This window comes from Sander lucioperca, chromosome 6, assembly GCF_008315115.2.
Source record: "Sander lucioperca isolate FBNREF2018 chromosome 6, SLUC_FBN_1.2, whole genome shotgun sequence".
NCBI lineage: Eukaryota > Metazoa > Chordata > Actinopteri > Perciformes > Percidae > Sander > Sander lucioperca.
Genome location: NC_050178.1, coordinates 12,999,566 through 13,025,567, shown reverse-complemented (window position 1 = coordinate 13,025,567; position 26,002 = coordinate 12,999,566). Strand labels below are relative to the sequence as shown.

General features: G+C 40.7%; 1 protein-coding gene across 1 annotated transcript; it reads left to right on the top strand.

Moving 5' to 3' along the window:
• Window positions 1–8,071: 8,071 nt before the first annotated feature.
• Window positions 8,072–25,752, top strand: ece1 (endothelin converting enzyme 1). Its single transcript, XM_031302009.2, has 18 exons — window positions 8,072–8,668; window positions 10,361–10,499; window positions 12,304–12,516; window positions 12,660–12,784; window positions 12,915–13,061; window positions 13,466–13,531; window positions 13,891–14,079; window positions 15,162–15,304; window positions 15,493–15,607; window positions 19,106–19,216; window positions 19,313–19,411; window positions 19,581–19,658; window positions 19,764–19,867; window positions 20,205–20,315; window positions 21,500–21,567; window positions 21,673–21,863; window positions 23,535–23,630; window positions 24,731–25,752. Exons 1-18 carry the CDS (start codon window positions 8,540–8,542, stop codon window positions 24,905–24,907), a joined length of 2,301 nt encoding a protein of 766 aa, XP_031157869.1. The 5' UTR covers window positions 8,072–8,539; the 3' UTR covers window positions 24,908–25,752.
• Window positions 25,753–26,002: the final 250 nt, after the last annotated feature.

The window sequence follows — 26,002 nt, the reverse complement described above, 5'->3', positions numbered from 1 at the left end:
CAATCGTCTTTGACAGGAATAAGCACCGGATGCAGCGATGGGACCCTTGCTGCAAAGTATCTCAATTCAATTACCTGTCAGTTAATATATAAAATGTGGTCAAAACAAGGCTGCTCATTGTTTCGCGCTTGGTAGCTTTTCACACTTGAACCATAGGATATCCTGAGAGATGAGTTTAGATTTTCATCGCACCGCCTCTCATTTACAGCGTGTTTTTGTATGTGTGTTTACGCTAGTGCGAGATGATTTCCGGGGTAGAAGCAGAGGAGAACGTTCCAGAGGGATGTGAACTATCTTGACAGTGAAGCGCAGTCTCTTTGGTTGTTTCAGCTGAGGATCCCTCGCTGTCCCCGGTCAGAAAGCACACCGGAGTCACGGAGAGTGGAGGAAGACCACCTGACTGCAGGGTAAGAACATGTCCTCTACTCAAATATACCGTTAGGTAAAAAGATATAGATAAAAAAAAAAAAAAAAAAACATAGCCTATTATAACGCATGACACAACATCACGTGTTAAGTTCTACGCTGGAGTTGGTTACTACAGACGTGACAATGTTTTACTACGGCATTTCGCAATAAACTAATGTAACGTTACGTTAATTTTGTGATTATATTTCTCACATAACTTTGTAGTAGGCTATCTGACGTTGTATACGTGACCTGTACAGTTGCCTAAGTGCAAATTACTGTGGCAATAAACCCTTTTCTGATTTTAATAGCCTAACGTTACATGAAGTTCAGTGACCTTAACGTACAGCAGCTGCGTTGTGTTTTTATCGCTTTTATACGGTCTACGGTTTTAATCTCGTATGGAATTAGTGTAATACTCCAATAGGGACTTAATGTCATTGCTGCTATACATTAAATGTCATTATACACTATGTTAGCAGTGTTTTTTGTTTTACCTCTAACTTTTTTTTTCATCAGAGTTTCACAAACTATTTTCCATTTCCACTCTAGCTCAGTCGGGTTTTTTACACCCACTAACCAGCCACTCATGGTACTTCTAGTGAGTCATAGCCAACATCCAATGTCCCCTCTAGCACCCACCAGGCTAACATTTCAATATTTTTCAGGGGCCTGTATTTAAGTCTATGCTGAATAAATCCACCAGCTTCAACCAAAACCACATCTTATACACCAAAAGTAGTGTGTAGCCAAAATACAGTCACATGTTTGTTTTGATTGATTTAATAGTCGCAGTACATTAATATTTACTTCTTACTGTCTAAATGTTAGCTTGGACTTGTATGAGCTCATTTATCATCTGGGGTCTTGGAGAGGAGATTGTAAGCAACTTATGAACGAGATCAATCAATCCAAAAACATCTTAAAAGCAAACACTAACTTTGAACATAAACCAGCGTAGAAAAACAATGGCAGATGTAAAGTGTCTTACTAAAGTAAACTGGTGTGCTTGTGCAACACAAGCCCACCCAAAACACACAATGCGGGATCATCTTGTTAATCAGTAGAAAGGGTGGAGAAAACATCATTTATGTAGCAATTTTAAAAGCAGAAGTTGCAAAGTGCTTCACCGGAAGAGGACATTAAAACAATTCAAGTGGAAAACAGCTTTTGGATACAGGCCCAGCAGTTGTAACTTATTAAAGATGACGTATTGCCAAAATAAAGATTGCATCCCTTTAAAGTCAGCTGGGCAATAGATGAAGTCTATTGTTATCACAGGCAAATATTTTGTGTCTTCTTACGCTATCATTTAAGGACTAGTTGTGCTTTATTATATGTTGGTCCAACTCATGACGCAGTTCAAAATGTCAAAATATGGCACTACAAATTCAAACCTGTATGCTGAATATTATTAGATGGCTTGCTTTCAGGAAACTGTTTTTTTGCACGGGCATGAAATATGAGAGACACAGATCACTAATTGTACAAGCTAATGCCTGAGTGATTGATAGGTTTAATAACATTATGCTGCTCTGGATGGAGCTTGGTTTACTCTGCAGTTATTCATTACCTAGGTGTGAGAGGGAGAGTGCTGTTGGGCGCCATAACAACAGCAGGAACAGGTAATCTCTTGTTATCTCTGTCTATTGTGCGTTGGCTGAAAATCTCATTGTAAGCAAGCTTCCATGTGCCACTCCTTTTTAATTCTGACCTTATTCTGAAAAAAAAAAAAAAGAAAAAGTCAAGTAGGAGCTTGTAAATTACATTTGGGTGACATAAAAACCCCATAATCCACAGTTATTTTAAAATATACCATTATATATAAATATTTAATGTAAATAGAGAGTATCATGGTATGTCGACTACCGTTTGGCTGCTTGCAGTAGTTATAGTGCATGACGACCTGACCGGGTGATATTTGATCATTGCACATACGTCAGAGTGCCTGAAACGTGCACAGAAGAATGACTTAGAGTCCTCTGTCAAGCAGAAATCTGAAGAATTTAAGAGCTACAGCCTGCATATTAATAACCATGTGAGAGAAAACACAAGCTCTTTATTGTTTTTTCAAAGCAACCGCGCACATGCATGACTAAAAATAAACCAAAAGTGTTATGATTCTGGTGAAAGTCCCTCGGCTTAGTTTAACAATCCTACTTTTAAAAAGTTTACTGCCCTAGAGCAGGGGAAAGCTGATTGCTTGGAAAAGCTTTTTGTGTGTGAATACTTCATTATCAGGGTGTTTTCTGCAAAGGAAACCTCTCTGTTATGTGAAAAGAAAGACCTTTCCAGTGCTGTCCTGACGTAAGAGGTCAGGAGCTAAAACCTGAGACACTCAGTCTTATCTGTGGCCTTCAGGCAGCCAGAAACACAGGGGACTGAACACAAAAGATAAAGTGTTGGAGCTGCAGTGGCTAGCGGCTGTATTTGTGAATGCCTTCATGTTGACTCATCATCCATGTTGCCTTGTTTGCTGCATTTGATATGTGGACGTACAGTCAACTTACAAGCACATACTGTACATTGTACAGGGTGAAGACCTGGCACACAGGTCAAGGACAGTACATGGCAGCTCTGCCACATTGCATTAAACAACCTAATACCACCAGGGTTAAAAAGTCTAAATTTTAGGCCAAAAGTCTGAAGTTTGCTGAAGTGTTGTGCTCTAGGTCTGAAATCATTTTAGACAGGTCTTTATTTTCCTACATCCATGTAACGCTGATGCCTATTGTAATACTCCCGCAGCGCTTTAGAATGTTGTTTTTTTTGATTCCGTGGTGTCTTTCGCTAGTCAAAAATAGAATTCGCTGTACTACGGCTACAGATGAGACCAACATGCAACTTGTATTGCAGCCAATCAGCTTTCGTGTCATTGGGGCGAGTCTCTTTCGGATTGTGTCACAGACATAAAATGGGGAATTGTTTTAAATGATGTTTCCGGGCTCTGACATCTGATGTTTTGGTGTGACATTTGACTTGGTGAAACCTGCAGAAACCCTGTAATACTAATACTACATAATGTAGTTGTAATGTGTGCAACCAATTTACCCTCGAGATGAAACAGTTTGTACTGTGCTTGCTTGATCTTGTAGTAAAGAAGTATTGTGGTTATGTTTACCATATGCCATTACCATACATTATTTGACAGCGTAGCATTTCTGGAATGTTTTCTCCATGTGTTGGGATTGACAAAAAGGGTTAACTGAGCCTAAAGAGGAAGTTTTGCTTTGCTCTGGTTGCTGCCTGTGTCATGTCTATGTGACTGAGAGGTAATGAGACTAAAAAGCAGAAGTTGTATTTCAACAGAAACCCAAATGACCCCAATCACATATAGGTCAACTAACGTGTCACACAGAATATGAGGCTTAGATTGTCACTTAGATTGCTTCTGGCATGTAGTCTTCAATTACTGTTCCTCTGTGGTCTGAAACCACATCTTGCCCCTGCATCTGACTGGCTTACCATAGTGGTTAACTTAGCCACCTTTCATCGGATGCAAAATGTGTTTACTGCCATTTTACGTCAAACATGGCTGTAAATCACCTGCAGTCTCCTTCCTTCCCGTTAGCTTAATGTCTTTACAATATACTTTTTTTTGTCTTCTATAAATTCTTGTCCTGTCTTCTTTTTTCTCTTCAGAAACAAATTGCCAAACACAGTACGCAACAGTATGTGCATTACCCAATCCCAAACACAAACACACTGCAGTTATTTTTGGAGGAATGCCCCCTGCACTACAAGTAATCGTCTGGTTTGCAGGATCAGTGATGTATACCGACGCATTATTGTGGTTTACAGCCTCACTCAAAGGCCACGGCCTCACGTCATTTCCAAGAACCGTGGGATTGTGACCCACTCATACCTTTTTTTTATCAGCTTTTCTTTGGGAAGACATCTTCAGGGATGAGTGGGACACAATGGGAGATTTACAAAGTGTCCTTGACCGAAGGCAATTATTATGAGACTTGCATCATTTGTAGTTTCAAACGGCTCCCAGTTGCCACTTAGCGTGACTACCAGAAGGTTAGGACATCAACAGAGACTCCTCAATAGTTTTTACAGATGTCATTCGACACAGCGTTCCCTATCCTACCATTGCAGCAAGTTAGGGCATGCTGATGCCCTCAGATTTCTAGATATTTATATGTAATACCTGGTTTCAGGATAATGTGGACCAGGATGTAGAAGGGGAAGTCACAAGGAAACTCCCAAGAAATGGCTGATATTAGTCACCAAATATAATTTACAGGAAAGGAAAGGCAGTGTTGTCACTAAGGGATTTGGCTCAAGCGGATGTCAATCTGTGTGGCAATATGTGCAAGCACATCTGAACAGAACCCAGTGTCAGGAAAGGGTTCAAAAACAGTGATTGTGTGCTGAGGAATTTGTGTGTGCGACAACAACACTGGTCTGTGCCAGTGGTTACCGCCATCTGTTGCTCTGCTTTGTGGCCCACGAAGCAGTTTAATAATACTTTAGTGAGGTAAAATTCGGTTTGAGTAATTCAGTGAGCATTCCTTGTTTTGTTAAATGGAACAGCTGTAATCATGAATTGTAGGTTAAATATTGATGGAGACCAAATGCATGTGTGTGTGTGTGTGTGTGTGTGTGTGTGTGTAAAGAGAGAGAGAGACATCAATATCCCCATTAGACTCTTTTTGCTTTCAGCTATAGGTCATTTGAAGCCATTTATGTAGTTGAAAGTGTTTTTTTTTTTAAACAATTGGTCGGCCTCTTGCTTCTCCCCCTCCTCCCTCCATGTCTGTCTCTCTGCATCTGTCATCACTTTAGTCCTCCATCTTTTGTCCCAACAATCCTTTTGTAAGCCGATAAGGTGACTTGGCTGGCCGGGAGCTGGGTTTAACAGAGTTTAAAAACACATTAACAGAGTGAGGGTGTATATGATTTCATTTGTTTTTCCCCTCCTTTTGCAGCATCTTGTCTGATAGTTAACAGGAATCTGGTTTGCTTGGAATTGCCTGGAATGTTTGTGGTGGGAACATGACTTTCCCTCTGTGACATGTTTGCGTGAAACAAGTGTAAAATAAAATAAAGCATGGATCTGGACAGGTTATGTTTACAAGAAAATGTAATCTGTAAACATTTATATTCTGTCACTTGTTTGTCTCATGCTCAGTGGATGTTAAAATGGAAACACGCAAGCCGGAGGTGGTCTGGGCCACATGTGACCACTTTCTTTAAGCAGTGTGTATAGGTATGTGTCCTGGACCACATTAAGGACCGCCTACTCAACTGTGAGCGGAACTACGTACTCATTCAACGTTTTTTCTCATGTCACAGAAACCACTGAGAGTGAACTGTGTGTTATAATCATACTGTCGGTGATGTGTCTCTGTTTTTGTTCCGGTGCAGCATTATAAAACGTCCCCAATATTACTACAGACATTTTTGCTCTAACGTCGAAAACCTCTTATTTTGTTATTTATTAGTCTCACATTGCAAGACCTATCTCCACAGAGTTAGTAAAAGGAAATGATGTTCGTGTTTATTTGCATATGGAGCAGGGAAGTGGTTACTGCGGTTACTTCTTACACGTTACTGCCAGGTAAAAACACACGTACTTAGAGGGGCCCGGTTGTTATTGGAGCACTCAGGCTGGATCCAGGTCAAAACAGGCCCATTGTGTTGAGGAATAAGTCTGGAGTGAGCTGTGTCTCTGTCTGACAGACAGCTGAGGTTAATCAATACCCTCTTTACTGCGCTGGTACTGTAGTGCCTCATGTTTCAGCTGTAGGACCTTTGTCTGCTAGTGTTAAAATAACATTTGATTTCTTTAAACCAAAATCAAACTATATAAATCACAGGTAACTTATTTTCTACTGAGAATTTTGTATAATACAATACATGTCATTTAGCTGATGCTTTTATCCAAAGCAACTTACAATTGCTATATATGTCACGCATTGGTTGATGCATCGCAGTGGGAATTGAACCTGGATCTCCCGCACCAAAGGCATGTGTTATATCCACTGTGCCATCACCACCTCTATAATAATCAGCTGATCATACGATGAAAACATAGATCTATTTGACCTGTGTTTACAAACATTACTGATGAACAAATAGGGCTTGGTACCAAATTCAATGCTTTTTAGGCGCCAACCGAATTTCCTCTAAAGTATCGAGTATCGAAAAAGGCCTTTTCATTCAATACCCCATTTCAATACCTACGGAGTAAATCTCATCGGCGTCAGTGAGCCAATAAGCATGCAGCATGCTTCTACCAAGATCTAATACTGTTTGTGATTGGCTGTCTCACGTTACACGTCGTAGAGACACGCAGGAACAACTCTACGTTACGCACAGAGTAGTAGGAGCTAAAAAATAGATAAAAGATGTCTGCCGTAATGTTGTAATTTCTTTTTTTGTTTGTTTTATAAAACTGGTATCGAAAATTCAAGATTAATACACATTTGAAACTTTGGACTGAGAGAATTGTTTTTTAGATATTTTAAAATATGCTCAGCCCTACATATGTTTTTTAATCATAAATGGATTTAGTCCAGTGTGGATGTCATATATTTTTTTTCCCACAATATCTTTATTTATTTCCAGACATAATAACATTTACATATAACCACTGAGACTCAAAACTCTTGCCCCAAACCTTGCGGAACCCATGTCCATCAAACACTGACCAAGACATAACAACCAAACAAGACAAATAAATAAATATAAATAACTAAAGAAAAAAGCAACTGAAATACACAATAAAATAATAATACAAATACTACATAAGTAAATACGAAGGGGGGAATAAGTTCAAAACCAACCGTGCACTGCTCATACTCTCAAGTGTGCACTGCACATAAATTAGATAATGGTCATTGAAAAACCAGACAAACATTTTTCCCAGATGAACTGCAGAGGGCTACTTATGGGTCGTCCCCAAGTGTTTCCACCAAACGAGACGAGTCTTTATTTGCAAGGAAATTTCTAAAGGAGGCCCCAGACGTTATCAAAAAATTGGTTGCTTACCACTGATTGCATACGTGATCTTTTCTAAGGGCAGAGTTGCTGTTAATTCTGAAAAGCCATTTGGATGTCATATTTAGTAGATCTCACTAAGTGTTTGTATCAACAGTATGTTAGAAGTTTAGTTGTAACGTCTTGAGGTGACCCACACTTTTGTGTTTGCTTTCCTTTAAACCAATACCGTTTTTTTAATCATTCACCTTTTAAATACCTTTCAATACACTAACTCTGCATTTAATGAGTAAACTCTTATACTCTATATTGCAGTGTTTGTATGTTGTGGTGGAGGCCCTGTGGGTGAGGGGTTAAACTGGAGACGAACTGCCTATCAGGTAACGGTTGCCACGGGCAGCGACTACAAGCATGTAGTGGGGGGAGGATGTTTTTTCAAGGCTCCTCCCCCGAGTGTTTCATGCCCTATAGAAAAGACACTGGGTGTGAACTACAACTGTGAAGCTCCCTCCCCAAATCTAAGTGAAACCACATTGCGGAATGCACTTACACACACACACACACACACACACACACACACACACACAATCACAAACACACACACACACACACACACACACACACACACACACACACACACACACACACACAATCACTTCCCTACACTTCGTCACAGTCACGCAAGTCGCTCAAGTCAGTGCTCCTTCCTGTTTTCCACTAGTTCCGTATTCTCTTGTGCCGTGTTTGCATAGACTGGGCTGAGCAGGAAGTCCAGGAAAGAAGTTTGCCCCAGGAAGAGCCACAAAACTATAGAGGAAGAGGGGACCCACAAGGAGATCTCACTAGGACTTTCGTGAGGAAGTTGTGTAGTAGTGTTTTGTGACGTTAGACACTGGGGGGGGGGGAGATCTGCCAGCCGCCATGGGAGCTGTGAGAGGTGTTGTTGGGCTTGAAGGGAGCAGAAAAGTGCAATTGAAAGAAGAGGACTGACACGCTCTTTGAAAGTCAACTCGGTTGTTTGAGTGGGAGCGCTACAACCAGATATACCACATACCTCCTGATGGATTTTAGAGGGAAACCCTACCCTGAAACCTCAGACACTGCTGAAGAATAGACGTCACACACACAAATACTCTTCTCACTCACACATCAGTGGGAGAGGAGAGGGGCAAGAAGGAACATGGAGGCACTGAGAGAGTCTTTTCTGCATTTGACTTTTCAGATGTCAACGTATAAGAGAGCCACGCTGGATGAGGAGGACCTGGTGGACTCCACCGGTGACGACATCTACCCATCCTCGCCCATGCAGGTAAACACGCAAACACCCTGTTCTAAGAATTGGTTACTGTCAGTACTGTACTATTTATACAGTACAGTACCAAGGAAAATGTATATGCCTATGAGGGTTTCACACCTTATGGAAAGTAACACTGCTGTCATGTAAAAATCTTAGACTTTTCAGAAAAATGGAAACTTAAAATAATGGCTTTGATTAGAAATGCAGATTTTTGTTGTTGTCGAAACATAAGATACTACAGTCCTTGCTTTGATGTCTGTCCGTAACTTATGGGATGTGATCCGTCAAGTTAACGCTAATTCTTGTTTCAGACAGATCTGTATGTCATTTTGTCGACAGTGACACACAATTTAAAAACTTTTTAACATGATCCTACGTTTGTTAAAGTCACTTAGCATAATGTGTAAGTAACTGCTGATTGGCAAATTGATTCACATCTTTTTCTACTACCATACCTGTAATTTATGGTTTTAAAAAAGCAGCATTGCGAAATGATTTGCTCGGGATACGTTTTAAAGGTTTAACCACTCTTTTATAGACAGTTTAAATCCTTTTCGTCGACTTCTGAACCTCAGAACAAGCAGCGGAGAGGCTTCAGTGCGGTCATTCCTCACATGCTTTATTTGAACAAAAGTATACCTGAAGAGCTCAAACAGAGGGCTTGGATTCATCATCATTTTGCCATGGTTTTCAGGGTAATAAAATGGAGGGTTTCGATAAGCTACAGATGGAAACCGCACAGACTTGGCAGTGAGATTTTCATAGTTACACTCAGAAACCCAGTTTAGATCCAAATCAACCCAACATGCTGAGCTCCAGGGATTAAGAAGCCATTGTGGCTTTGGCATTTGATTTGGTCCCATTAAGTTTTACTGTTGAACCCTCATCTAGGCTAATAGCAGTAAATCGTATCCTTATACACTTACAGGAGTAATTGACTTCCACAGGATGTATGTGAGGTCCAAGATCTAGCATTTATTTACAGCGGGGATACTCAAAGACGGGCCAGTGTGTTAAATGCGCCCTGTGAAAGATTTGTGAGTGGCCCTTGGAATCATTCCTGTAGGAAATACACTCCCTTGGCAGCCTTAACTAAGGCAACATTCAGTAGAAACGGTGCATGAGCAGGGTGTGCTGGGTTAAGATCTCCTGCACCAATCATTGATGAAAAGTTCAGTCACTGACCACAAAGCATGGATTTTCGTGTGACTTATTAATTCTTTCATGTTAATTTCCCAGGTAGCTTTGTAGCAGAATGTCTATAAACTGGTTACTGTTGAGTCATTTGGCTGACTCTTTTGATTGACTCTCTCATCACAACGAAGCAGATGTGGTTCAACAAGATTATTGTGTTTCATCCCAATCTAGGGCAGAAGGAAAATATCCTTTATGAGCGCTAGAAGTGAGGGAACAATAGAAGAATGCTTAACCTTTGAAAGCGCCGCAATAAAAAAGCCATTGTGCTTTAAAACCAAACCTGTCATCCATTCCGCAAGAGGTTGTTTGACTATAGACAATATTGTCCACACTGCATTAGTTCAACAAAGTTCAACAAACAAAACAGTATTAAGAGTATGTTTGTGTGATTTAAAGCTGAAGGTCATGTATTGTCTCTTAACCATGCTAAACCTCTTTAAAATGGTTATATTTGACTAGTGGATTAAGTGAAGCACTTTTAAATGTTTTTTTTTTGTGTGCGCGCAGGTGAATCTATTGCACGGCCGTGGTCCCACATGTTGGCCAGACAGGACACCGAGAGAGAGGAGGCTGCTGTTTTTGTTGTGCGTCGTGTCTGCGGGCCTGTTTATATCTCTCATCACGACTGGGGTCTTCTACAAACAGAGTGAGTTTGAAAGTTCTATTCAAACTCAATGCTATGGTGACATACGCTGAAAAGAAACACCTGTGCTCTCCGTGAAGTAGTCCTGTCCTGTTAGTAGTGTCCTGAGGAGTGTCCCGGGACAGTCAGTCATGGGAGTCACCGGACAGTGTCTGGGCGTCACAGGACAGGACAGTTTTTGCTGCCACTGCTGCTGAACAATCTTCTCATCTAACTCTCATCAAGAAAGTGAATAAAGATATATATTTTTCAAAATGTCAAACTATTCCATCAATGGGCACTACCTTTTGTTTATAATGTGAAAGTAGCTCACCTGGTTGAGCGTGCGGCCACATACAGAGACTTAGTCCTCGCCACAGCGGCCGCGGGTTCGGTTCTGACCTGCGGCCCTTTGCTGCATGTCATTCCCCCCTCTCTCTCTCTTCTTTCACGTCCAACCTATCCAGCTTTAAAAACTACAGGGCTGTGTTATTTAATACAGTATAAGTGTTGTTTTTTTATTTTTAAACCAAGGCCACACCTTCAGTTAAGCTGCCTAAAAACAACTTTAAATCTCTCCCTTGAGCTTGTTCATTATGGAAAAGGGCTTGCGGATTTACCATCACATCCAGGCGGCGTCTCATCTGTGCTGGTTTCCTCAAATATACTATGGGAAACCCAATGCCACTTCCTCCCATTCAGAGCCGTATGTCAGATCACACTTTGAAATAATAAAGGGAACAAGGATGAATTCTCCTCGGGGTACTAACCTCATCACTGCTCGTAACTTTGCCTCCGTCTCTGTTTCATACCTTATATGGACAGATGGTGAAAGTCTTTACAGTAAGTCGAGTATCAGAAGTAGGTTGTCCCATGGAATTGTACTAGCACTTGCACTTCTCTAAACACTTTCTTTAGTTTTCTAAAGCTCCTCCTGTTAAACAGCTTTTGTATTTAGACTTAAAAAAGTGACACAGAGTGGCCAAAAGCCTCTGTGCTTCCCCTTTTAAAACACACTAACACAGTTAAATACCAGGGTTTTCCCTACCATTTATAAGGCTTAGGCTTAGGCACCACCTAAACCGAATGAATGTAAAATCAGTGTGAGCATCTAAACTAACTAAATGACTTTTCTCAGATCTAATGATTGTAGTTTGTCCCCAGTGTACTTCTTTGGCAAGTTTTGTCTTTAAGCTTATTGAGTGTTGTTTATTTATTATCTGCTCTAGCTTTGCCAACGTTTTAGACACAGATATGGTAATAATAATGCTCCAAAATGATGAAAAATTGCATATATTTTAAATTGAACAACGTAACATTTCCCTGAGGGAGGAGCACTAAAACCCCCCGCTAAATACATGCAACTTAGTCCTCCACAAACCTAAGGAAAACACTGAATACATTTTGAAAGCGAAGGGACTGACTTTTGTTTTAAGACATCTAGAGAAATTCAACCAGGATCCTGAACCTTCATCTGGCAATCTATATAGTCTACTTAATTAATTAGACAATTGCATAATCAGCTGGCAATAGTTAAGGTGTCACATTGCCTCCTACAAAGACAAGATCATCAAGCCTCAAATTTTGGCTTTTATTTATAAAGGATTTTTACAAGAAGAGATATTCCTCTCCAGGTTGTTTAGCTTGGCCGGTTACTTCTTATAAAATAATAGTTTCCAGATGGTCTGAAAACTCTCATGCGTACGTGTATTTGGATGTCCTGCCAAGAAATATTTTCAGATTACCCACAGTGGTCCTCAAATGCAGAGGGTTCAAAAGTGAACTATCTATTGTTCTTTTTTTAAAAAAAAAGTGCTTTCTCCCACAGCTCACCCGGGCTTGTGCCTAACCGAGGCGTGCATCACTGTGGCCAGTGCGGTGGTGGGAGCCCTGGACACATCCGTGGACCCCTGCCATGACTTCTACAACTTTGCCTGTGGGGGCTGGGTGAAGAACAACCCCCTCCCTGAGGGCAAGTCCCGCTGGGGACCTTTCAGCAACCTCTGGGAGCACAACATGCTTGTAATGAAGCACTTATTAGGTACGAGTCCTTCACAGTGTCCTCAGCTGCCTTCACCCCAGGCAAAGGTGTAATGTGTCTTTCTCTGGGCTCATTTTCCAGAGCTGGAGAAAACGGCTTGCTTTTCATTCACCTAACTAATCTTGTATCTTTTAACGAGGCAGAAAACACAACAATGAAAGGTCTGAGTAAGGCTGAGGAAAAGGCCCAGCGATATTATCAGGCCTGCATGAATGAGGCCAAGATTGAGGAATTAGGAGCTAAGCCACTACAGGAGCTAATCAACCAGGTATGCTTATTTCCTAAAGCGGTCGAACATCAAACACATTCATCATTTCAATCCTTCATTGCTATTAAAAGAAACAATGTCCTCGCATCTAGCAGTCTGTGAATGTCTGCCTAAACGCTGCCTGTTTCAGATAGGAGGGTGGGCCCTGACCCAACCCTGGGACAAGGACAACTTCCAGGAGGTTTTGCGTATGGTGTCAGCCAACTATCGCACCTCGCCTTTCTTCACTGTGTTTGTTAGCACTGACTCCAAAAACTCAAACAGCAACATCATCCAGGTGAGAGCGTCCGGGGTTTGTAGACAGGCCATTTTTATACACAATGACGTGCATTTGTCTAAAATCATATATTTACATCTCAGAAAGTGCTTATCACTGAAGCCTTTTGATCACATTTACAGTATAAGCAGCTCTTACGGGCTTCTCTCAGGGGACGGATTTAATCTCTGCTGATAATCTGGGGACAGTTCGCTCATTATCACACAGGTCTTGATTTCGCATTGATAGTTTGACAGGAGAGTTCATTCCTCTGCAAGTGTCGTGAGACCGTAACAAATGGCACAGATGTGATCTTTGGCCAGCTTCTACCTTCTACCTCTGCATGCTGGCATGGCAGGAATGAAAACAAAAGGTTGTTTGTGAGGGTTGAACTGGGGGTCATAGTATGTTTCTCTTGACTCTAGGTGGATCAGTCCAGCCTGGGGCTACCTTCACGGGATTACTACCTCAACAAAACCGCAAATGAAAAGGTACTGTGGGCAAATCGTTGGATTCACAGTGGTGAGGCGTGTACAAAGTTGGACAGTAAAAGTGAAAGATATTTAAGCTCAAATCAGGTCATCAAATCAAGGCATTTTCTGTAATGAGAATAAAAAAATGAAAGTTAAGGTATGAAAATACCTAAAGGCTTGTTCTTGGCTTTTGCAAAGAAAGAAATATTAAAAGATAAATATTTCAACTTCAGGGGAAAAATAAACTGCGTTGTAGCTTGTGTTTACATAGTTTAGGATTACTTTCCTAGTTGAATTTCAACACACTTACACAAATCCCCCTTTTTTTTCCCCACCCACACCTCCACCTCACTGTGCTTCCTGCTTGGTCTTTGCAGTATCTGACGGCATACCTCAACTTCCTGACGGAGTTAGGGGTTCTCCTGGGCGGCTCAGAGGAGACGTCTCGGACACTGATGGAGGAGATTGTGGACTTTGAAACCACCCTGGCCAACATCACAGTCCCGCAGGACGAGAGAAGAGACGAGGAGCTCATTTACCACAAGATGGAGGCCAAGGATCTGACAGTAAGGGCGCTTTCACGCCTATAGTACGGTAGACTCGGTGCGATTCGGCGGTGACGTTGCAGGATTGTTGCATTTTTCATTTGGGTCGGTTAGCGTTCTCACTGCACTTGTAAAGTGCGACAAACATTGTAAACAAATGTCACTGACACTTGCTGGTCTCAGAATTAATGGAGCAACACCAAATGCATGGGGTTTTGATTAGTTAGCTTTTTTTACATTTTAATATTTTGGAAGAAAGGCGAACAATAGGAAGGAGAGGAAGAGCCCTGATGAGAGAGCGGGATGATGATGTGTTGTCACACAGACGACGAGCGTGTATGATGTATGGTCATAATAAATTATGGATTTGAAGGTTATCATATTTAAGTCCATACATTGTGTGCATTTTTCAGTTAATTTAAATTGCAGGCTAGTACATTTTTGGTCAAGTCCGATAAACTTTTTTGGTTCACTTCCTATATTTGGGTCGGATCGCGTTCTCACCTAAGGTGAACCGAACTCTAGTGCACTTAGAAGTGAACTGAGATCGCTGTTTTCAAGCAAAGCAGAGATCGGTTGTTTGGTTTGCACCAGAGTTCCAATGAGTGCTTTCATACCACCCCAAACAAAACAAACTAGAGAGAGAGAAAAGGGAAGGGAAAAGGGAAAAGAGTTAACAATTTGTGAAGTGATTACAAAGGTCTGGTATGTGGACCATGCGATGCAATGACCATGATAAGGTGCTATGGTAGAGTGTGTGCAATTGGGGTAGTGCAAAAGTGAACAGTGCAGGGATTGAACAGTGCAATAGCTTATTATTAAATATTAACTATGACTGTGAAAAGACAAGAATGTAAACATGATAGAATTGCTTGACAAACAAGAAAAGAAATAATGTACTTTTGACCTGCCAAAATAAAACAGCAACAGTATACAACACATAAAATAATCATTTTCTACAAATCATGACTGCTCCTGCGAAGTACTTAAGAAAGCTATATGATGTGAAAATAGAAATGTAAATCTTCAGGATGTGGGACTGTAAAGAAACTATGCATGTTTGTGTCCAGACGTTGTCTCAGTGTGTCTATCTGTGTCTTCAGACTCTGGTTCCTGCAGTGGACTGGATGCCGTACCTCACAGAAGTGTTTGCTCCCGTGCCGCTCAACGAGTCCGAGCCGGTGGTTGTTTATGCCAAAGAATACCTCCAGCAAGTTTCTGACCTCATAACTAAAACAAATAAAAGGTCAGTTAGTTTGTATGCTTTAATAGTTTTTCCATTTATGCATCAAACACAGGCTGTTCATGTATTGCCAACTGTTTTACATACATTATACATGCATAAATCCTCCTACTGAAAGGCACAAGGGTAAGCACCCAGGCAGTATTAAAGAGGGCAACAAAACAATGAATTTGATATTTTTCCTTTTTCAGCCTACTCAACAACTACATGATAATGAAGGTGGTGAGGAAGATTGTGTCCATTTTGGACCAAAGGTTCCAGGATGCAGAGCAGCGCTTCCTTGAGGTCATGTACGGAACCAAGAAGGTGAGAGATGAAATTTAGGCCTTTTTACGGTCATTGTTTTCCAGCATGACACAGATAGATTTAAAAACAGAGGTGGGATTACATAAGCAGATAAAAAATTCTGGATAAAACTACTGTGGCAGATTCTCATCCAGATAATGTTTTTTTAGTGAGTTGGTGAACCGGATACACACATCTAAGTTGCCGTTTTGCTATTATCTTTCTGCTTTGTTGGCTTTTTCTTTGGCCAGTATACACCGGGCCGGCAGAGGAAGTGGCCCAAAGCCCAACAGCTTGGTTTACAGAGCTTTTCACTTGACCTCTTGTTCCTGTGTGTGACACACGGCAGAGGGTTCGTTTTTACTGAATGCAGTTAAATGGAAATTGGCACCAACCGAGGAGCAGAAGTTTCCCTTCATTACGACATGACTTTACAACAAATGTAAATGATCAGTCAGTGCTTTATGTTGGCATTAATGTAGCAGCCGGCTTTCCAAAACTCTCTTGTAAACGAGAAACTTGGTTTCCTTACTTCCAACTGAAAGGAGGCTTTTTGTAAAATGCAGACACACACATATATATATATATATATATATATATTTTCTACCAAATAAATAGTTCCATTGAAAACCAAAGTGATTTGGACATTGTTTCTGGACAGAGACGTTGCTGTTGAATTGAACACCACAAACAAAATTCCTTTCAGCTTCGATGTGTTGGGTCGAAAGCAAAAATCTGTGTCTTAAATCCACTGTTAATTAAACCAAAATAATCTGCATTGCTAGATGCCACTACACTACAGATACATGAAAACAAATGTTTATTTTTAATTGGGTGAACTGAGACTTTAATTAGACTAGAACAACAAAGTTTAATCATTTTGGTTGTCAACTATTAAATTCAAATCTGTTTGAGTAATGTTTTAAGAAAAAAAAGCTTTTTAAATGTGAATATCTTTTGGTTTATTTATTCCTCCGTGACCGTAAACTGAGTTTCTCTTTGTTGTAATCAAAACAAGACATTTGAGGACTCCATCTTGGGCTTTGGGAAACACTGATCGACATTTGTTGACCATTTTTTGACATTTTATTGACCAAAACAACGAATCGATTAATGACAAATGAATCGACAATGACAATAATTGTTAGGTGCAGCCCTGAATTAGGCACACAGTCAAAGCTATTCAGACTTTAACATGTATCCTGTCTAACTGATTAGGCAGCAAGCTGTACCATCTCAGTGAGTAACAGTTTGACTGTGAAGGCTCCAGGCCCTTATCTGAGGAAGATCCTGTTCCCTCGGCCTTGTTTTCAACTAGGGTCAGGTTGTAATAACAAACCCCAAAACTCTCTGTGTGTCTCTCTTTGTGGATCTGTTTTATGTGAGAGTGCAGCCGAGTCTCTTTTTCCATCTGTGCCTACCAAGGGGGTAAGCTTCTCCTCGGAACGCGTAGATCCTATGGCGCCATTTTGATACTAACAAGCACTCACCCCCCGTTAGCATTCCATTGACTTCCATTCATTTTGACGTCACTTTGACAGCGAATAACTTTACATCTGAAGAGTTTAAAAACTCTATTTGTCCATTGTTTATTTCTAAAGAAACACGACAATGTATAAAAGGCTCCATTACCTTGTACCTCACGTTATGGCTCCGTAGTAGGCGTTTTTGTAAAAATAGGCTAACGATTGTGTCATAACCACGCGACTTACTGTCGCATAGTAAAGGAATTACCGTAGTACAGGAGAAGCTCGCAGGCAGTTTCGACTTACATTAGCTGTTTAAGTTTAATTACTAATGTTAACTAGCATTTTAGTTAGCAATAATTAGCCTGTGTCTATGTTATCTCCTTACATATACCTACGCTCTCCGTCTCTGCAATATTCTGAATGATTGAGATTTCTCTTGGCACAGCTACCAGAAGACTTGCAACTTTCAGACAGGTTTACGTCGTCTCTCTCAGTTGGAGGCTGCGCAGTAACGCTCAGCGCTCACCGGAAAGGTGCTTCTAATAGCCTTCACTGGTCTCCGTCCAGAGCAACGGGATCTGTTGGTCCATTCTATATACAGTCTATGGTGCCTACATGCACGCATTTACAACTACCGTTGCTTGCTCAGAACACTCCTCATTTCCTCATTCCAACCTTGATCCTCTATATCTATGTATACATGCATGCCCATTTGTCCTTGTCCTTCCTTTCACTTGATAACAACTTTGTCATATAGGGACTGTTGTTGTTGTTGTTGTTTTTTTTTTTTTTTTTTTTTTTTTACATGCAATCAATGAATTAGCAGTTTGAGTGTGAGATTTAGAATTTTTAAAGTTAAGATGTAAAATCATTGCTATAAGAAAGATGGAGACAAAGTTGTTGAAAATAATTATGTGAGGAGTCAAGGCCAAAAAAGTGGTCGCAAGTGGTGACACTCCACGCAGACAACGCTTGCTGCAATATAATATAATTATAATATATATATATATATATATATATATATATATATAGTAAAATATAATGTGTCAAAGAATAGTAAAGCACTAAGTGAAACTGCACTTTATAAATTCGGATGTGACTCTTTTCCCCGCTGAAATCACTCCCCTCCGTCATTCATTTCCATTTAGTTGGTGTTCTGCTGTTCACCTCGCTTGCGTTGCTTCAGTTTTGAGTGTGCTGTAAATGGCATGTTGGGTATCCTGGTTGTTACCACTTAGTCCTTTAGAGAGAACACTGTGTCTCTCAGCCCACAGAGAGATAACGGCTCAGCTTTGTCTCAAAAAACACGGAGCGCAGAGGTCACAAATTTCTCAAGAAGATGGCAAACATTTTCTCTCCTTTGTGTTGATTTTCTTTGTTAGATGAATCTTCTACTCAGTGGCTCCTCCGTGTTCTACGTCACTGGATTAAAGTCTATTTATTTAGGAAAGAAAGTAAAAAAGAAATGTAAAAGAGTTTTTTGTAAACAGTGGCAGTTATAGTTCATGTTTTATGAATTGTATATATCCAAAAAAAAGCCTAAAAACTAGGCTGATGTAGTTTTGTTTTAATGTCTTAAAAATGTATTTCATAATGGCAAATTTAAAAATTGTCCTCTGGCAAGAAAACAACCAATAGTGTAGGTCCCCACTTCACACATAGGGAGAAATCCATCAATGTTAAATGTTCAGAGTTCCCAGCATGCACTGGGCGAGAAGCAGGAACAAATTGGCCCGGTCGCCAAACTTTTCCAGGGCTTTTGCAGGAGAAATGTTGTTTTGAGAGAAACGCTCTCACTTGGCTACTGTTTCACCATCTCTACAGTTCTCTCCACCTACACATGCAGCCCACGGCGGAATGGTGCAAGTCCCGCCACATTCTCTGGGGTTTGGCATGTTCATTCTAGGAATTGTAGGAAGTGACTGACTGAAGCAGACGAAATGCGTTGAACGAAATGTAACACACTGAAAGAAGAAGAGATTTATGCTATTTAACAGTGAGGATGCATTTTTTTCTTAACATGAATTGATGTGTTGATTTGGTGTTACAGAGCTGCACTCCACGCTGGAAGCTGTGCGTCAGCGACACAGACAGCGCCCTGGGCTTTGCTCTAGGAGCCATGTTTGTCAAAGCCACCTTTCCCGAGGACAGCAAGGCCATTGTAAGCGTTTCAATGTCCTTTCCTCGCAAATAGCGGCTCCTGCTGCGCTGAGATGATGTTCTTTCATGACTTGGTTTTGTCTCTTCTGTGCTTCAGGCTGAGGATATGGTTGCAAAGATTAAATGGGCGTTTGAGGACAGCCTGAAGTATGTGAGCTGGATGGATTCAGAGACGAAAAAGGCAGCAAAAGAAAAGGTGGGAGAAAGATAACGTGTGTTTTCTTTCCCAGGATGTTTTCCTACTGCAGCTTTAGCGATACGTTAACATCTGAATGAGTTCTGTTTTGTGTGCAAAAGTGGCTAAGAAAAACAGCACTGCCACCTGGTGTGAAATGTGTCTTTTACAGTTGTTTTTTTTGTCACAGGCAGATGCGATATACAACATGGTTGGATATCCAGAGTTCATCATGAACGCCACAAAGCTGGACAAAGTGTTCAATGATGTAGGTAAATGTGGAACTGTATATATGTCCTAACCATCCCTTTTATTTTTCACAGATGTCTCACTAAAACCCCTAACTATCACTTCTGATTCATCTCTCTTTTAGTTCGAGGTGGTGTCAGATCTTAACTTTCAAAATGTCATGCAGTACTACAACTTCTCAGCCAGAGTGACCGCGGACCAGCTGAGGAAAACCCCCAACAGAAACCAGTGAGTTGCTCGCTCCCAGTAAACCTCATTTCCCTCCCCCCGCTTGCCAGAGAGAAAGCTACACACTCTGATGGGGACACATTCCCATTATACTACTGGGTCAGCAGAATACTGCTGCCATCCACAAATGTTCCCATGCAACCAACTTCTCTCCGCTGAACTGATCCTTGTCTCTAATTAGGCTGGGGGGGGGGGGAGACGACATATGTGGGTTCCCATGCCTTTCAAGCTGATCTGCAGTCAGCCTGGCAAAGCATAGCCGGCGATATTCTGAATTTGTTGTGTCCTTGATGTCGACCTCACATGCTGGTTCTGTGTTCCGTGTTTGTTTTTTCAGGTGGAGCATGACCCCTCCGACTGTGAATGCATATTACAACCCAACCAAGAATGAGATGGTTCTACCTGCAGGAATTCTTCAGGCTCCGTTTTACAGCCATTCCTGGCCTAAGTAGGTCTTGTGCGTTGCACTGCAGGCTTACTAAGTCATGTTGGATGGATTTTATTTGAAAAGAATAGAAAACAAGTTAAACATTGTTTTCAGTCCACCGAACCATACAAGTAGGGTTGGGTATCGTTTGGATTTTTATGATTCCGATGCCGAACCGGTACTTTTAAAACGATTTTTTAGATCAGATTAGATCAGATTTTTAGATCAGATTCCTAAACCGATTCTTGAAAAACTGAAAAATGACATCAAAGATGTAATATGTTTACTAGCGATCACCTGCAGGGAATGTTTAATATGCTTTTACGTCCGTTTTGGTGAGCCCATAGGGAAAATATGGCATTTTAAAAGTAGCCGTCATTTACGGTAGACAGAGAAAGTGTGATATTTTTACGTCCATTTTGACAGAGGGAAAATATTTCAGTCGACACATTAAGTGGAACCAAAATGAGGAACCGAAATTTGCGTTCTAATCTGGTCCGATTTCATAGTGGAACCGGGTTTGGGTACCCAACCCTACATATAAGCAGCATGGAATAAAGATGGTATCAAAACACTACTGAAGTATACAACAGTACTGATAGTAAAAACAAAATACAACCCACCAGCACTATCCATGGGAAATGTCATTTAGCAGCTGTTTTTCTTTAACTACACATGTGAGTCCTGTTATGTGCTGCAGATATAATCTGAAAATGTGTTTCACTTTAATTAATTTTATTTGAATATTCAGTTTGATTTGATTCAATTTGAATTGCTGAACAAATCTGAGATGTGGGCAGCTCAACAAGAAAGAAATAGAATCGCAAAAAAAACGCGTGAAACCACAACTTGTTGCTTACACATGGTTTTTATAAAGATGAAACAAATCTATTATGTTAGGAGGTGCTGGTTGGTGGATTTGGTTGCATTTGGACAGAGCCAGGCTAGCGGTTTCCCCCCTTTTTCCAGTCTTTGTGCTAAGCTACGCTAACCAGCCTCTGGCTTCAGCTTCATATTGAACTGACAGATATGAGAGTGATATTGATCTTCTCATCTAACTCTTGGCAAAAAAGTGTTTTCCCCCAAAACGGTTTTCTTATGGCCCATACACACAACCGTTGAAAAGCTGTTGTATTGTAATAACGGTTTGCTACATAGATTTTTACAACAGGATTTTCTAAATGTATGATTTTTTTGTTTTTCAGAGCTCTTAACTTCGGTGGAATTGGAGTGGTCATGGGCCATGAACTGACTCATGCTTTTGATGACCAAGGTTGGTAAACAGCTTTCCATTTGGAAGAGTTTACATTTGAGAGGATGGAAGATATCATTCTAATACTAAATGATTTAATTAATAGTTAACACTTTTTAATTAAAGGGAGGGAATACGACAAGGAGGGAAACCTGCGTCCCTGGTGGAAGAACTCGTCTGTGGAGGCTTTCAAGAAGCAGACGCAGTGCATGGTGGAGCAGTACGGAAATTACAGCATCAACCAGGAGCCTCTGAATGGAAAACACACTCTGGGAGAGAACATTGCTGACAACGGTGGACTCAAGGCCGCATACAAGGTCTGATGTCGGATAGGAAGCATGAGTAACCTTAAATGTTTCAAAACATGGAAGCAAAATGGCTTTCTTTTGTCACTACCCGATGTGAGTCGAGTGCAGATGTGAATTGCGCATGCGTCACTTTGTCACAAGTAGCCTACAAGAACCTGATAACGAGAGACTTCTGTAATGTCAATACAATAAAAATGGACCTACATAACAAAGTTTGTTCACTGCTGGCTACAAGTTAGCAATCAAACACAACAAAGGTTGTCACTTGAATGGCGTTTTGAGCTAACGTTAGCAATCAAACAATCATAGCTAAAACATTTTTGAAATGATTTCCATCTTCTGTTATTGTTTTTAATGAGAAAAGTTTATTATTTTATGGATTTCACAAATTTCAGTATGACACGTTATGCCATAAACCGTTTAAATCTGAGCATGCGCAACTCACATCTGCACTCGACTCACATCGGGTAGTGACACTGTCACTGATTGTAGACAAACAATTAGATGCTAGTGCAGGAGAGACAGTTTACACCACTGTTGTTATTTTTTTTCTAGAGCAATATTGTCAGATTGCATGTTTACAAGGCCAGTAAACGGTCATGCAGATCTGACATTAATCCCCTGCATTAGTTTATTCTTTGAGGCTGTTGTGGGTCACACCAATTCATCTGTATTGGAAAAAGCAGCTTTACAGTGAAGCCTGGAAATGCAACAGGTGGTTATGAGTGGCCTTGTCAGCCTCTGGTTACTTCTTCACATGCACACATTCTTTCCCTGTAATGAAAGGTCAAAAGCTATGAAGCAGGAGCAAATCATATGGAAGTAAAAGCAGCCTGCATAACGCGGTACATGTTAACCAGAGGGAAATAACACTGTGCAGAACCTAAAGTAGATCTTCTATTTCCCCTTGGTCTATATCATTATACATGTTTACTAGTGCTGTCAGCAAAACGCGTTATTAACGGCGTTAACACAAACCCATTTTAACGGCGTCAATTTTTTATCGCGAGATTAACGTTCTTTTTGGCCTAGCAAACTTTGTCGTTTTTTCACATGCTGTTGCAACAACTAGTAACGTTAGAAAAACTACAACACCACACCGCATCTAGCTAGACCGGAAACAAAACAACAGGCACGCCGCACAAACTTGTTTGGGCTTGCGAGCCGGCCAAAGAGTAGTAGGCTAACGTTATGTTTTGAGTGGATTGCGAGCGCGAGACGCCGAATAGATGCCAATAAGATTCTGAATGGAAAGTTTACTTTTAAAAAGTTGCCAAATGGTTCCATTGACAAGACCAAAGTGATCTGTGTGTTTTGTCGTTGTGAACTGAGCTATCATCGCATCATAGCACGTCCAGTCTGAAATACCACTTGATGGCCAAGCACACAGCTGATGCGAATTCTCCGCCCCCTCGTCAAAGCCAGGCGACAAAAGCACAAAGCAAGCTGATCCACTTTTCCATGTTGATAAGAGCATTAAAATGAGAAAAAATAATTGGACAAAAAGACATCTAGGGACATTTAGAATAGATAAAAATGTGTGATTAATTGTGAGTTGACTATGACATTAATCGTGATTAATCGCGATTAAATATTTTAATCGTTTGACAGCACTAATGTTTACATGAGTGAAAAACAGTGACTGCATGTGTGTAACATGGCCATTTGTTGCTTTCGAAGGCCTATGCGAATTGGATCAAAACGAACGGCGAGGAGGCCACGCTGCCTGCCCTGGGAATGACGAACCATCAGCTGTTTTTTGTAGGGTTTGCCCAGGTTTGTATCACTCGTATTACTCATATTGTTTCTTCTGACTTGATCACACTGAGACTACTGCTGTTTTCACTGCATTTCTTAAAGCGCCACTCCAGACATGTTTTAAGAGGTACGAATAGACAATACTCTAGCCTAGAAATCTAGACGCACCCTAGCGGCAGCAAATGTAATTTGCAGCCAGGGGGTCTAGCAACTGTCCGTTGGCTTGAGAGCTGGAAAAACCAAACTCTGGCTGGGCCAATCACATTGTGTATAGAGTCGGTGGGCGGGCTTATGGCTGCTGCTGCTGGGAACAGCGGCCTTTTGAATCGGCTTTGGCCGCAACTCTGGAAGACTTGGAGTTAAGCTTTTCTTTGAGAAAAGAACAAAGAACGGCACTGAAGTCATTCTTAAATAAGGAAGACGTGTTTGGAGTTTTGCCGACCAGATACGGTTTAATCTATCAACTAGCTTCGCTACTTTCTTCGTTGCTCTGCTTGGTTGTAGCGCTATCCTATTGCGTGCAGAGAGAATTTTTAAAGACAACCGTTTATCCCGCCCCTCAGATTGAGCCCTGTCAGGCTAACAATACTCTGCTTTGAACACTAGTTTGTGTCTGATATGGTTTTATAGTCATCTACGCTCTTTCCCTTCTTGGAACAATCCGTGAATATGCAAATATTGTTCATTACCAAAGTTTAACTGCAGGGATACAATATATCTCCTACTTCATTGTGAAGTCCATTCTCAGTGTATGTGCCCTGGAGTCAGCACATAGTTCTGCACGGTGAAGCCCAAACAGTCAATGAACAAGCAGAAAAACTTTTTTTTTTTCTTTCTAAAGGCTTTAAGTTAAATATCAGAATAAAACAAGCCCAAACATATATGAACACTAGACAGGATATTTAAAATGAATAACCTCAAAAAACACTTGAAAGTGCTCGAATGACAAGAACTGAATTCAAATGAATATGAAAAATCATGAGCAACGAAAACAATTCAGTCAAGAAATCCCTTTTATAAATCTTCATAGAAATCAGCAAAATAATTTCAAAGGACCATGCAGAAACATTGATTAATCCCTCCATTTTGTTTCTCTTTATCTGTTGTTATTCCTGCAGGTATGGTGCTCTGTCAGGACCCCCGAAAGCTCACATGAGGGCGTCATCACAGATCCTCACAGTCCATCAAGATTTAGAGTCATCGGCACCATCTCCAACTCGCGCGAATTCTCAAACCACTTTGGCTGCAAAGCAGATGCTCCCATGAACCCTAAACATAAGTGTGAGCTCTGGTGATGCCTCAGTGCTGTTTATCAGCAAAGAGTGAAATGGACGTTTTGGGAGAATATATCGACAAAGTCTCTCCGGACGGGGAAAGCTTGAACCACTGAAACACCTACGGCCTTGCCACTTAATGCTTATCAGGACAAAATGTACACTGCTCTGTATGGAGGATCTCAATCTTCAGTGCTTCTCCACAAGGACTGTTGGTTTACCAAACAGCTTTCCCCACCTTCTGAAGTTAAATGTAGCTATGAATGTGCTTTTTGGACACTTGACACTGGACACCCACAAATGGTTACAGAAAATGGGGGAACCACTCTCAAATTTTGTGCACTGCTTTTTTTTTTCACATAAAGTGATAAATAAGCAAAGCGATATTTCTTTTTGCTGTAACTCTTCACTGTGCTTGGATCTGCTCCCATGTCTTTTTATTGTATTTTATTTATGGTCACAAGGTTTTATATGACAGTGAACCAGGAACCTGAAAGATGTTTAACCGGATGGAAAATGAAAATCTGGTTCATATGGACAGTTTTAAAGCCGTTTATTAAGAATTGTAAGTGTGAATCTATTTGAATAATACAACAACTGTTTGTATTTGAACCATTGCAATATTTCAGAAACATGTTCTGTACACGCTGGTCAAACTTACATTTTATAGAGAGATTTACATGATATTTGTGTCCCATTGCTGCCATTTCATTTCTGTACTGGAGGACCAATACATTAAATCCTCAATTATTTTTTCATCCAAAACTTGGCCATGCAGGCTAAACTATGATGTGCCATATATACCTGTTTTTATGTGCAAGAGTTTGTCACAAATTATTTTGTATAGTAAAACCAATCATAAAACAGTTTGGCTCATGTCCACAATGTGTTCAGTTGCTTGAGCTTACATACACACACCTTTTGTAGTACTGAGATGTGTGACTAGATTTAAATAGTATCCACTGCCTCAGATTACACCACCTAACCAATTACGGTAAAATGAATGTCAAATTGTCTTGCTGACTTGCACATGTGAAGCAGCCAGGTGAACGATAGATGGCGCTAATAACACAAAGAATCCATGTCATATTCCTGCTGCTGGTGCACAGTACAGTC

Bases quoted from the DNA above. Each gene is read 5' to 3' on its own strand.
- ece1 (XM_031302009.2), top strand. From the start codon at position 8,540: ATGGAGGCACTGAGAGAGTCTTTTCTGCATTTGACTTTTCAGATGTCA. The intron at 19,217-19,312 runs GTAAGCGTTTCA...TCTGTGCTTCAG, and splicing joins CCGAGGACAGCAAGGCCATT to GCTGAGGATATGGTTGCAAA. The intron at 21,568-21,672 runs GTTGGTAAACAG...TTTTAATTAAAG, and splicing joins TCATGCTTTTGATGACCAAG to GGAGGGAATACGACAAGGAG.